The sequence below is a fragment of the Microcaecilia unicolor genome, chromosome 13 (assembly GCF_901765095.1).
Source record: "Microcaecilia unicolor chromosome 13, aMicUni1.1, whole genome shotgun sequence".
Lineage (NCBI taxonomy): Eukaryota > Metazoa > Chordata > Amphibia > Gymnophiona > Siphonopidae > Microcaecilia > Microcaecilia unicolor.
The window spans coordinates 60024078-60036795 of NC_044043.1; the positions used below are offsets into that span (position 1 = coordinate 60024078).

A 12718-nucleotide genomic window follows, 5' to 3' on the forward strand; every position below is an offset into this window, starting at 1 on the left:
CTATTCAGCTCCACTGGTAGAGTCCCTTTTGCTGTAACAGCCTCTTCAAGCTTGTGAGGTAAACTGCACAAGGCATCAAGAGACCTTGACTCAGTAGCATTTTATAAGTGCAGAGAAGGCATTTCTCACTCAGGGATTGTTACCAAATGGCTGTGCTTTAAAAGCGGGTGTATCCCTGCTTAAAGATCTTTGTTACAGCTAGAGCCACATGCTTATGAGTTTATTTCAGTGAAAAATTGATTACTGCTTGGAGTGGAGGAGTGGCCTAGTGGTTAGGGTGGTGGACTTTGGTCCTGGGGAACTGAGGACCTGAGTTTGATTCCCACTTCAGGCACAGGCAACTCCTTGTGACTCTGGGCAAGTCACTTAACCCTCCATTGTCCCATGTAAGCCGCATTGAGCCTGCCATGAGTGGGAAAGCGCGGGGTACAAATGTAACAAAAATAAAATAGATACTATTGGAGATTCTACATGGAATGTTGCTACTATTGGAGATTCTGTTGCTACTATTGGAGATTCTAGATGGAATGTTGCTACTATTGGAGATTCTGCATGGAATGTTGCTACTATTGGAGATTCTACATGGAATGTTGCTATTCCACTAGCAACATTCTAGGTAGAAGGCTGCGCAGGCTTCTGTTTCTGTGAGTCTGACGTCCTGCACGTACGTGCAGGACGTCAGACTCGCAGAAGCCTGCGCGGCCACATTGGTGATCTGCAAGGGCCGACTTCTACATGGAATGTTGCTAGTGGAATAGCAACATTCCATGTAGAATCTCAAATAGTAGCAACAGTGGAGGAGTGGCCTAGTGGTTAGGGTGGTGAACATTGGTCCTGGGGAACTGAGGAACTGAGTTTGATTCCCACTTCAGGCACAGGCAGCTCCTTGTGACTCTGGGCAAGTCACTTAACCCTCCATTGCCCCATGTAAGCCGCATTGAGCCTGCCATGAGTGGGAAAGCGCGGGGTACAAATGTAACAAAAAAAAAAATAATAACTGTGGCATAGCAGGGAAAAAGATCTGCACTTTTTTTTTCCCCCCTCCTTTCCTGAAGCCCAAGATTATCTCACTTCTGATCTCTCTCTCTTTCTGTGCAGGTTATGAGATTACGTTCAGCCTGTTAAACCCTGACCCCAAGTATCATGACCTACACTGGAACATTGAGGCTGCTGTTGATAACTACATACAACCTTTTCTGGACAAGCTGGCATTTGTGGCAAACTTTTCTGTAGACTCTCAGGTAAACAGTGTGGGAAGATAGGGTGGGGAGTCCTGTAGATAAGGTGGTGTAAACTGAGAGGACAGGGAGTGAGCTTTCTGTGAATTTTTTATTTATTTTTGTTACATTTGTACCCCGCGCTTTCCCACTCATGGCAGGCTCAATGCGGCTTACATGGGGCAATGGAGGGTTAAGTGACTTGCCCAGAGTCACGAGGAGCTGCCCGTGCCTGAAGTGGGAATTGAACTCAGTTCCCCAGGACCAAAGTCCACCACCCTAACCACTAGGCCACTCCTCCACTCCCTATTCCTTGTGGAAAGCCCAGCTGGCAAAAAAGCTTTGTTATCGTACTTCAAATAATGCATTCATGCAACTTACTGGTATAATAATAATGAAAGAAAATACCTCTGTGAAACCACATAGCCATTAAGAACTTGTATGGCTTTAATAGTGGGATCAAAACACCATCATTGGTCTAACAATACTGTGTTTTTGAAAACATTTTAATACTATGTCAAAACAATAAAAATGAATAAATCTGATAGTCCATCAAATTGTAACATCTTCAGTGTGTAAAATTTCACTTAACTTGGTTGTCCCTCGTGAAAAGCCCAGCTGGCAAAAACATTTCTATAAAAAAACATAAATATATAATGTTTTGGTTCCGCTATTAAAGCCTTAGCGTTCTTGCAGGTTTTGTGGTTACACTGAGGCCCTTTTCCACATTGGAGCAGTAAGTTGCATGAGCACATTATCTAAAGTGGACTATCGAGTTGTAGCTTCTCTGTAGAGCTACTTCATGTATTTCTTTTGATGAGTTTTGTATTTGGTTAAAACTCTTGTTGCCCGTTTATTATCCAGTACTTCTTTTTCTTCCAGATCTTGTACTACGTAATTCTGGGAGTGACACCCCGCTATGAGAAGAGCACCTCCAGCTATACCCTGAAGGTCAACAGCCTGCCTCATGTCATTAACCCTTTAGAAGCCAGGCTTGGTGAGTCATTTGTCTTGCCCATGTTCTGCTGTCTTTCCATTCCATTCCTCCATTCTCACAGTAGCATATCTTTTTTTTTTTAATGAAACAGCTTCTGCTATAGCTGCATATCTTGTTTATAAGGTACTTTAAGAGACCATTTTTTGTGAAAAGTGCCATTTCTGTAACATGAACTTCTGGCTCTCATGGCTAGAGAAGAGGGGTGTATGGTAAGAAATAAGAGTGGCTGAGAAACCCTGCATGATAGTAATTTGCTTAGCACCAGAGTGTGGGGGAAAGTAGGGAGGTCTATGGAGGAGCTAATCTTCAGTTTGAGGGAATCTTGATGAAGAATCATGAACTCGTGCCATATACATTTGGAAGGATTGTTCTGGGCTGGGAGGGGATCGGGAGCGTCTTCTGCTAACTCTAATCTTTTATTTTCAGGTTCTGGTGCTGCATCACTTTACCCTGTTCTGAACTTTCTGCTGTACGTTCCTGAACACTCTCATTCACCTCTCTATCTCCAGAACATGGATGGAAGTCGTGTGACCACTAATGCCTTCCACAGCCCACGCTGGGGTGGGATCATGGTAAGCCAACAGTAGCTCTTACACGGGGTGGCTCCTGTGTGTGTGAGAATGGGAGAGGTCCAGAACCAAGTATTTATTTGACTGCTACAGATATGAACTTGACAATATTTCTGGTCTTTTTTTAATAAGTGTGTTCTGTAGAGATGTGTATGCTGGGTCTCTCTCGGGGCAGCTTCTGTAGATAGGAGTGTATCTCTCAAGCGTACCTGCATTGTGCCAAAGATTGCTCTTCTGGTGCTAAAAGCTTTTTGTTTGGTAAATTTTAAGATTTTTTTGTTGATGTGTTTGTGCAATTCCTCACTTTCTGTGTGAGTTTCTTATGATGTAAACCACCTCAAGCTGGAATCGGTGCGGTGTATAAATTTGAGATTAGATTAATATCTACAGGCACATGGAAGTTCTTTTTTAATTAGACTGGTGACATCCAAGAGAATTGGAACATATCTCTTGGTACTTAGTGCAAGATAGTTGCTTGGTATTGATACGCATGTTAGCAATGCCATTCTAATGTTTTTCTCCTCCTGTGAGAAGGGCTGGTGTTGGGGAAATTGCCCTTGGCTCCCCATGCGATAGGCAGCCCAGAGCTTACCTAAAGCTGAACAAAGATATAGCCTACTATAGTTTCTGCCCTAGGCCTGGGCATATTAACACCAGCCTTGCCTGTTAGGGGCTTGCTGAAAATGGTTCCAGTACAGCAATTTATTTAGTTATCTTAAACATTTATATCCTGCCATGGCTTACAATAAAAATACATAAAACAGCTGTTAAACACAAACAACAAGACCTAAATTAATAAATTAAAATAATAAATTAATAAATGGCAAAATAAAATGAAAGCTGCAATATCAGCTACTTTTACAGTTTACAAAAAGTAAATAAAATGACATCAGTTGATTTATATCGTATAATACAGAAATATCTAATCAGAGCATCTTGATTTAAGCTTATGCTTAAGCTGCTTTCCCAGCAATATATGGACTTGCTCTCCTGGCTGCCACTGTGCAGAGGGCAAGGTCTGCTTAGGAGACAGCTATGGCTCCATCCCGAAGGTTCTTCTCCAGGCTCTAGCTGCTCTTCTAGCTTGGTTCATGAGAGTTTTTTCCAGTTACACAGAACTTGATCTGTGCAAAATTGTTTTTCAGGCCAAAAACAATTTTGAGCCTGCAAGTAGGTGGGAAAATGTGGGATACAAATGCAATAAATTAATAAAACTGGTTTGTTGCTTTATCAACAAGGTGATTCTGCCCCTTTAAAAAGGAATCAGCCTTTTGTTTTGTGGCTTTTTTTCAAAGGTCTATAATGTGGATAACAGAGATGAAGGCTACAGGACTTTCCCTCTGCATGTTGACATTGATATGGTGCCAGTGATGGAAGTATTCCTTACACAGTTACGGTAAGAGCTTTCCCAGCAATGCGGTCTCTTCTCTTCACTGCCATAAATGCTGCTTTGCAGCTTTATTCTGTTCTCTCTTGAGTTTCACAAAGACTTTATGGAGGCTTAGGTGGGAAGAGAAGGTGCTTGCACAAACACACACATGCTTGCATAACTCTCTGATACATTTATCCATTCTCCTTCCGCAGGTTGTTGTTTGGAATTTCAAAGGTGTCCATGCCAGAGGATGTTCACCTGGCGAGCCCAGGGACTGAGGGGTTGACAGACTGGGAACTGGACCGCTTGCTGTGGACCAGGACAGTTGAGAATATTGCCACAGTGAGCGGAACCCTGACCTCCTTGGCTCAGCTGCTGGACCAGATTGGGAATATTGTTATTAATGACAACGTAGCCTCTGAGGTGGGTGGCAGGAACACAGCATAAAGCCTGTAGTAAGAGTGGAGGAGTGGCCTAGTGGTTAGGGTGGTGGACTTTGGTCCTGAGGAACTGAGTTCGATTCCCGGCACAGGCAGCTCCTTCTGACTCCGGGCAAGTCACTTAACCCTCCATTGCCCCATGTAAGCCGCATTGAGCCTGCCATGAGTGGGAAAGCGCGGGGTACAAATGTAACAATCAGTAACTCTGGAAGTATAGGTCTTACTGACGTAGCAGTACCTGCAGATGGGAGGGTGGGCAATATAACGTTGATTTTTAAAGGGTTCCAGGGGTGATTGGGAAATTAAGACCGGTAAGCCTGACTTCAGTACCGGGCAAAATAGTGGAAGCTATTATAAAGAATAAAATTACAGAACACATAGACAAACATGGTTTAATGGGACAGAGTCAGCATATGTTCGGACAAGGGAAGTCTCAGCTCGCCAATTTGTTCCAATTCTTTGAAGGCGTGAATAAACATGTGGGTAAAGGTGAGCCAGTTGATGTGGTGTACTTAGATTTTCAGAAAGCTTTTGACAGAGTTCCTCGTGAGAGACTCCTGAGAAAATTAAAAAGTCATGGGATAGAAGGCAATTTCCTTCTGTGGATTAGGAATTGGTTATTCGACAGAAAACAGAGGGTAGGGTTAAATGGCTATTTTTCTCAACAGAGGAGGGTGAGTAGTGGAATGCCACAGGTTTCTGTATTGGGACCAGTGCTATTTAGCATTTATAACTGATCTGGAAATCGGAATGATGAGTGAAGTGATTAAATGCAGATTGTGAAAAGTTGCAGGATGACCTTAAACTGGAAGACTGGGCATCCAAAGGGCAGATAACATTTAATGTGGACAAATGCAAAGTGATGCACATTGGGAAGAATAATCCAAATTATAGTTACCTGATGCTAGAGTCCACCTTAGGAGTCAGCACTCAAGAAAAAGATTTAGGTGTCATTGTAGACAATATTCTGAAATCTTCTGCCCAGTGTGCAGTGGTGGCCAAAAAAAGCAAACAGGATGCTAGGAATTATTAGGAAAAGGATGCAAAATAAGGCAAAGAATATATATAATGCCTCTGTTATCACTACATGGTGTGACCTCACTTTAAGTATTGTGTTCGATTCTAGTCATTATATCTCAAAAAAGATATAGCGGAATTAGAAAAGGTTTAAAGAAGAGCAATCAGAATGATAAAGGGGATGGAACTTCTCCCATATAAGGAAAGGCTAAAGAGGTTAGGTTTCTTCCGCTCAGAAAAGAGACGGCTGAGGGGGGATATGATTGAAGTCTACAAAATCCTGAGTGGTGTAGAATGAGTAGAAGTGAATCAGTTTTTTGGAGTTTTTTTAAATTTGTTATTTTTTTTACTCTTTCAAAAAGTGCAAAGACTAGGGGACACTCAATGAAATTACATGGAAATATTTTTTTTTTCAGTCAGTGACTAGTTAAGCTCTGGAACATGTTGCCGGAGGATGTGGTAATAGTGGTTAGCGTATCTGGTTTAAAAAAAGGTTTGGACAATTTCCTGGAGGAAAAGTCCATAGTCTGATATTGAGGTGGACATGGAGAGAAGCCACTGCTTGCCCTGGAATTGGTAGCCTGGAATGTTGCTACTGTTTGGGTTTCTGCTAGGTACTTGTGACCTGGATTGACCACTGTTGGAAACAGGATCCTAGGCTACATGGACCATTGGTCTGACCCGGTGTGGCTATTCTTATCTTAGCAGCAGTTCCTCCCAGCAAATAATTTTACCGTTTCAGTCACACATTTGCCTTCTGTAATGGATCAGTTTGTGTGCAGTGCATAGCAGAATTGTTCTCTAAACGCATGAGGTGGGGCCATAAAGAAGCCCAAATGCTCTTGGGCCATCCTAGTGTCTGGGTGGTACTCAGCCTGCTGTGTGACTGATAGCCCTAGTCTTTTATCTTTTTCAAAGAGACCAAGGAAAAGCAAAGAGAGGACTAATCCACCTAGTAGGCAAACAACGAAATGAAGGCAATGATGACCCGGAGGGGAACAAAGTACTTTAGAGTCCACCATAGTTTCAAGGATTTATTGTGGTATCCAGAATTATCAAGGCAGTCACAATGACCCAGCACAGTCATGTTCTGGCATAATTCACCTGCATCAGGGGTGTAGAATTGTTTAACATACATAAATACAGTTAAAACACATAAAGAATCTTCAAAGAGATGGAACTTCAATTCCAATATAATGTTTAAAAAACGTACAGAACATTTAAAGAAAAACACATTTGTATACGTATAAAATTCTTATTTCAAAATAATATGAGATGAACTTGTAAAGCCAAACTTTAAAATAGATATGAAACTGAGGATTAATTACATCTCTTAATTATTCAGACCTGTTTATATGCATAGGACTTGGCACAGACACAGGTCTGAATAATTGAGATTTAATTGCTCCTCAGTTAATGTCAATTTCATATGTATCCATTTAGTCTGATTGTTTATAAGAATTCTTGTTTGGAGTCTTTCTGCCAGCTTATAGCTCAACCCCTCCCCCCTGAACTGAAGACTGAAATCAGAGTTTGGTTTCCCCCTTGAACAATTTCTGTTTTTTGGTCTCTGCTGCTTTTCCTAGGTGTACCATGCTGTGGACTCTGTGCAGGCAGCAATGCTAGAGCTGGAAGCTGGCAGGCTGGAATCTGCATTCAGGGCCAGTAAAGATGCTATCACCTCCTCTGAAAAGGCCTTTTTTGATCCTTCACTTCTCCATCTCCTTTACTTCCCTGATGATCAGAAGTTTGCCATTTACATTCCACTCTTCCTGCCTATGGCTGTTCCTATCCTGCTGTCCCTGATAAAGATTGCCAAGGAACAGAAGCAAAGGACAAAGGAGCCCACCAAAAATGACTGAGTTAGCCCTGTGTCTGGGGTGTTCCGGGACAGCAGATACTTCTTCTTTTTTTTTTTTTATTTATTTTAATTAGCTCTCAACATGAACTGGAAATGAGGCTTGATTTAGGTTGTGGTATTTTATGGAAGAATAAAGAGTGAACTTGATGGTCTACAGTGATTTTGTCTTAGGGAGTGTGATTTTTAAATGAAGACAAGGTGGTGCTCTCCAGAACCGAGATTGTTTAGGAGGTTGGACTTGCAACAGCCTCTCTTATCTCTTTCTATAAAAGCTGCTAGACTTACAATCCATTTTTTCATACTAATGTCTGCAAAAGAGACAAAGGAGTGGAGGAATGGCCTAGTGGTTAGAGCACCGGTCTTGCAATCCAGAGGTGGCCGGTTCAAATCCCACTGCTGCTCCTTGTGATCTTGGGCAAGTCACTTAACCCTCCATTGCCTCAGGTACAAACTTAGATTGTGAGCCCTCCTGGGACAGAGAAGTACCCAGTGTACCAGAATGTAACACCTTGCGCTACTACTGAAAAAGGTGTGAGCAAAATCTAAATAAATAAAATGCTTACAGCATAAACTCAAGAGAGCTGCTAGTCAAATATTGAAGGTGGAACCTATCGTTACAGTTATCTGTACTATGTTCCAGGTTTTCAGTACACTTCTTTTCCCTAAGCAGATGCATCCCTAGATCTAGGTGTAATAAATACCTTTTTATACCCCCTTTGTACTTCTCCTTGGGCAGATCTGTTTTTTTTTTTTTTTAGGTAGGTGATAATTAGGTCCCTTTCCCAATGCCCTTATACTTTTAGATTGATAAATGGCGGGGCAAGGCAAACTTTTAGGTTTTCTGCTGCTGTAGTTCAGATTCTCAATGACCTGGAAAATTCCTTGTCTGTTTCAAATACTGTGTCCCAAGACAAGTAAACAACTATCTGTCCCTTCAGTCTGATCCATAAATGACATATATTCATACCTCTGGTGCATAAGTGTCTGGAATTAAGTTATTTTCTTGAAGGAGGAAAGGTTTGATTGCCTCTGTTTCTTGGATTTCTCTGGCTTAGTGTCTAAATTCAAGAAAGCATGGGGCAAGCACAGAACATTTTAGGAGGAAGGAATTGTAGAGATGAGCAGATGCTATGGATGGACAAACTGGATGGCTACCTTCTCTCTCTAGGGCAGAGGTGGGGCAACCTCGGTTCTTGAGGGCTGCAATCCAGTTGGGTTTTCAGGATTTCCCCAATAAATATGCATGAAATCTATTTGTATGGAGGCAGTACATGCAAATAGATCTCTTGTGTATTCAGTGGGGGAAACCCTGAAAACACAAGTGGATTGTGGCCCTTGAGGATGGAGGCTACCCACCCCTGCTCTAGGGGATATGGAAAGAGCCTGAGCAAATTACTTTTCTCCGATGGACTGGATCGGGAGTCCTTTTCATGGTTATTTTGCACCACAAAGGTTAGGCAGGGAGGGGACTTGTGGTTCGGTAGAATTGAAGTGGTGACAGCGATCCTGGTAAAGAACCAACACATTCAAGTCTAGGCTAAGAGCCAGAGCCAGCCATCTGGCACTCTGTCCAGATCTATAACTTGGGTCTCCAGGTGGTGGCAAGCAAGACAACACTATTTGCTGATGAAAACAAGCGGAGGGAAACTAGTAGCCCTCAGGTGCCATGGTGTATCAGGAGGGGCCTGGAGCAAAGCATCCCTGCTGCTCTGGAGTCTATAAAGAAGTGCTGGAAGGGTGTTCCAGGCTGTTCCTCCAGAAACTAAGTTATACTTTTGGATTTTGCACTAACTTTCATTTTGAAAATTGCCAGACATCCAGACCTGCTTTTTTACGCACATACTTTGTATTGTTTCCAATCAGGAGTATGGTTTGTGCTCCTCCTATCAGCTCTATTATTCAGCTTTGCCACTTTTCTGTTACGTATATCTTATGTATGGGGTGTCTTCTCTTGATGACCAATGATGTTAGCGGTTTTTGAGTTTTATCTTTTCATTTTCAGATTTTGCCTTGGTTATTGAACTTGTGCTGGTTTATTTATTTATTTATTTAATAAATTATACCCCACATTTTCCCGCTGGATGCAGGCTCAATGTGGCTTACATGAATCTGTAAGAAGGCTACAGTACAGAAAGTACAATTAAACAGTGTAAAAGCAGTGCTTTTTTTGTAGAAAAAAGGTGCCAGTACTCATTGTGGGTGGAGTCACCACATATGACTCCACCCCTATTATAGCCACACCCCTTATACCAGCCATAGCGCATATAAACAGACATCATTGAAAATATACTAGTATAGGAGAAAAAAATGATTTTTTTTTTCATTATAAATAATTTCTGTAAGCTGTTACAGCTCCAGTATACCCAGTGCAAAATAAGACAGCAGATGTAAATTCTCAAATTGGACATATTCCAGACACTAAAATGAAAATAAAAGGATTTTTTTCTACCTTTGTTGTCTGGTGACTTTGTTTTTCTGATCATGCTGGCTCAGTATCCGATTATGCTGCTATCTGTCCTCTTAACTCCGTTTCCAGGGCTTCCTTTCCATTTATTTCTTTACTTTCCACCTTTCTTCTTCATTTTTTGCCCTACATCCGTAAGTAAAAGCTGGGTCCTCCGCAGACTTGACTGTCCAGTGGATCCAGCTTCTGCCTATTTTCTACATCCATGTGCAGTTTTTCTCCTCTTCCTTTTCCCTCACCTCATCTCCTTCCTCACTCTTCCCTTGCCTCCATCCATGTCCAGCGTTTCTTCTTTCTCCTCAATCCACCCATGTCCAGCAACCCTCCTCTCTCCCTTCCCTCTCCTCCATCCACCCATGTCCAGCAACCCTCCTCTCCCCCCTGCCCTCTCCTCCATCCACCTATGTCCAGCATTTCTTCTCTCTCTCTGCCTTCCCTCCCCTCCATCCACCCATGTCCAGCAACCCTCCTCTGCCCTCTACTCCATCCACCCATGTCCAGCAACCCTCCTCTGCCCCCTGCCCTCTCCATCCGTGCATGTCCAGCAACCCTCCTCTCCCCCTTGCCCTCTCCTCCATCCACCCATGTCCAGCATTTCTTCTCTCTCCCTGCCCTCCCCTCCATCCACCCATGCCCTGCATTTCTTCTCTCTCTCCCTTCCCTCTCCTCCATCCACCCATGTCCAGCAACCATCCTCTGCCCTCTCCTCCAACCACCCACCCATGTCCAGCAACCCTCCTCTGCCCCCTGCCCTCTCCTCCATCCACCTATGTCTAGCATTTCTTCTCTCTTCCTTCCCTCTCCTCCATCCACCCATGTGAGGCAACCCTCCCCTGCCATCCACCCATGTCCAGTGACCCTCCTGTCCCCCTGCCATCCACCTATGTCCAGAAACCCCCCTCCTCTCTATCCACCCATGGCCAGCGACCCTCCTGTCCCCCCTGCCATCCACCTATGTCCAGAAACCCCCTCCCCTCCATCCACCCATGTCCAGTGACCCTCCTGGCCCCCCTCCCCTCCATCCACCCATGTCCAGCAACCCCCCCGTCCCCTCTGCCCTCCACCCATGTCCAGCGACTCTCCTTGTTCCCTTGCTTCCCCTCCCTCCAGCCACCCATATCCATCTGAGCCCCCCCTCCCGACCCAGTATCCACCTGCCTACCAGCTCCGTGCCACCAGACGACCCTCTTCTGGCACCTGACCCAGCATTTAAAAATCTACGAAGCGGCGGCGTGGTGCCTCGCGTCTGAGAGTAAAAGAAGGAAAATTGCTTCGTCGGCTGGCCTTCCCTCACTGTGTCCCGCCCTTGCGGAAGTTACATCAGAGGGCGAGACACAGTGAGGGAAGGCCGGCCGACAAAGCGATTTTCCTTCTTTTACGCTCAGATGCGAGGCACCGCGTCGCCGCTTTGTAGATTTTTTAAAAATGCTGGGTCAGGTGCCGGCTGGGTTGGATGGCAGAAGGGTCGTCTGGTGGCACAGAGTATGCGGAGGGACCCTGTAGGCTAGCTCGGGGGAGGGAGGGAGGGAGGAGAGCCGGCCCAGCACAACGTTGGACCTACAAAGAAGGTGCCGGTATGCTGTACCCAGCGCATGCCAGCACAAAAAAAAGCACTGTGTAAAAGTAAGATAGTAAACATCATTTAAACAACGTGTAAAAGATAATAAAGATAATTAGCGTCTTGATTAAACTACTGTGCAGTTCCCGTTTGGCTTTTAAGTGAGTTGTTAGCTTTTTGTTTTTTTACTTTTAGTACTTTATGTTGGAGAATAGTACACACACCTTTTAACAGTGAAGATCATAACATAGGTGTGTGTCCTATTAGTGTTGTATTTTATTATATATGTCTGACTGCCTTTTTTTATGTTCCCAAATAGAGATGACTTGATGTTTATTACATATATTTATATTGTGGGTAACTAGGGGGCCCTTTTATTGACACATAGACACCTACATGTGTCAAATTAGAACTACCGCCCAGCTACTGCGTGCCCCAGGTGCTAATTCTAATTTATACCCCTATGTGATTTGTTTACTATTTTGTAGCCCCTGACAAAGCCCTCCTGGGCGAAACACATCCATAGAGGCAACACACTAGTTTGCAACTCTACTATTAAAGTTTGTGTATATCTACCACTGACCTGCTCTATTTATTTCCACTATAAAAAGTAGATTGCAGAAACATAGCAGCTACCTTTATGTGTTACGTGCATAGGAGCCAGCTGTTTGGGTGCTTGAGCACCCCCAATATTGGGGGGAACTCCTTGACTGTGTCCAGGGATGGGGTGATTTCCATTGGGTTTAGCACCCCCAATCATTTTGAAAAGTTGGCACCTCTGGATACAGGCATAGGGGTTTTGGGAGTGTAGCTTAGGCAGAGCACAGGTGCCCTTGCAAAATTTGGGTGAAGTTTATAAAATATGCATATGCACACAAAGTCCATGCGCGTCTATGTACCTGCCTCCCGCATAAATGTAAAATTTTGATGAGATATTGTTGTGCACTATGGGGGATGGTTCTGGGCGCTTGTTTTATATATCACTGCCATGACGGCCGCTGATCGTTGACTGTCGAGTTCAAATACCAAAATCTCAGCGATGAAACTTGAAAGTAATTTTAGGGGGCGAAGAGGCCTTGCGATTGACCTCCACGCATGATGCACACACCGAGCAGCAGGGAATGACTGAGCCATTCCCCACACACTCACCCCCCGGGACGGAGCCAGACAGCAACGCTCCTTCCCCTGTCTCCGCCCCTCCCTCCTCCTCGGTGTAAGGGCGG

General features: G+C 43.9%; 1 protein-coding gene across 1 annotated transcript in view; it reads left to right on the forward strand.

The window, feature by feature from the left end:
* The window catches only part of PIGS (phosphatidylinositol glycan anchor biosynthesis class S), a 32479-nt gene extending 24846 nt beyond the window's left edge, over positions 1–7633 (forward strand). The window contains exons 7-12 of the mRNA XM_030185872.1: positions 1099–1241; positions 2100–2214; positions 2641–2786; positions 4079–4179; positions 4368–4578; positions 7199–7633. Of these exons, the coding sequence (XP_030041732.1) occupies positions 1099–1241; positions 2100–2214; positions 2641–2786; positions 4079–4179; positions 4368–4578; positions 7199–7474 (992 nt within the window). The 3' untranslated portion in view covers positions 7475–7633. The remainder of the gene's footprint in view (positions 1–1098; positions 1242–2099; positions 2215–2640; positions 2787–4078; positions 4180–4367; positions 4579–7198) is intronic.
* The last annotated feature ends 5085 nt before the right edge of the window (positions 7634–12718 follow it).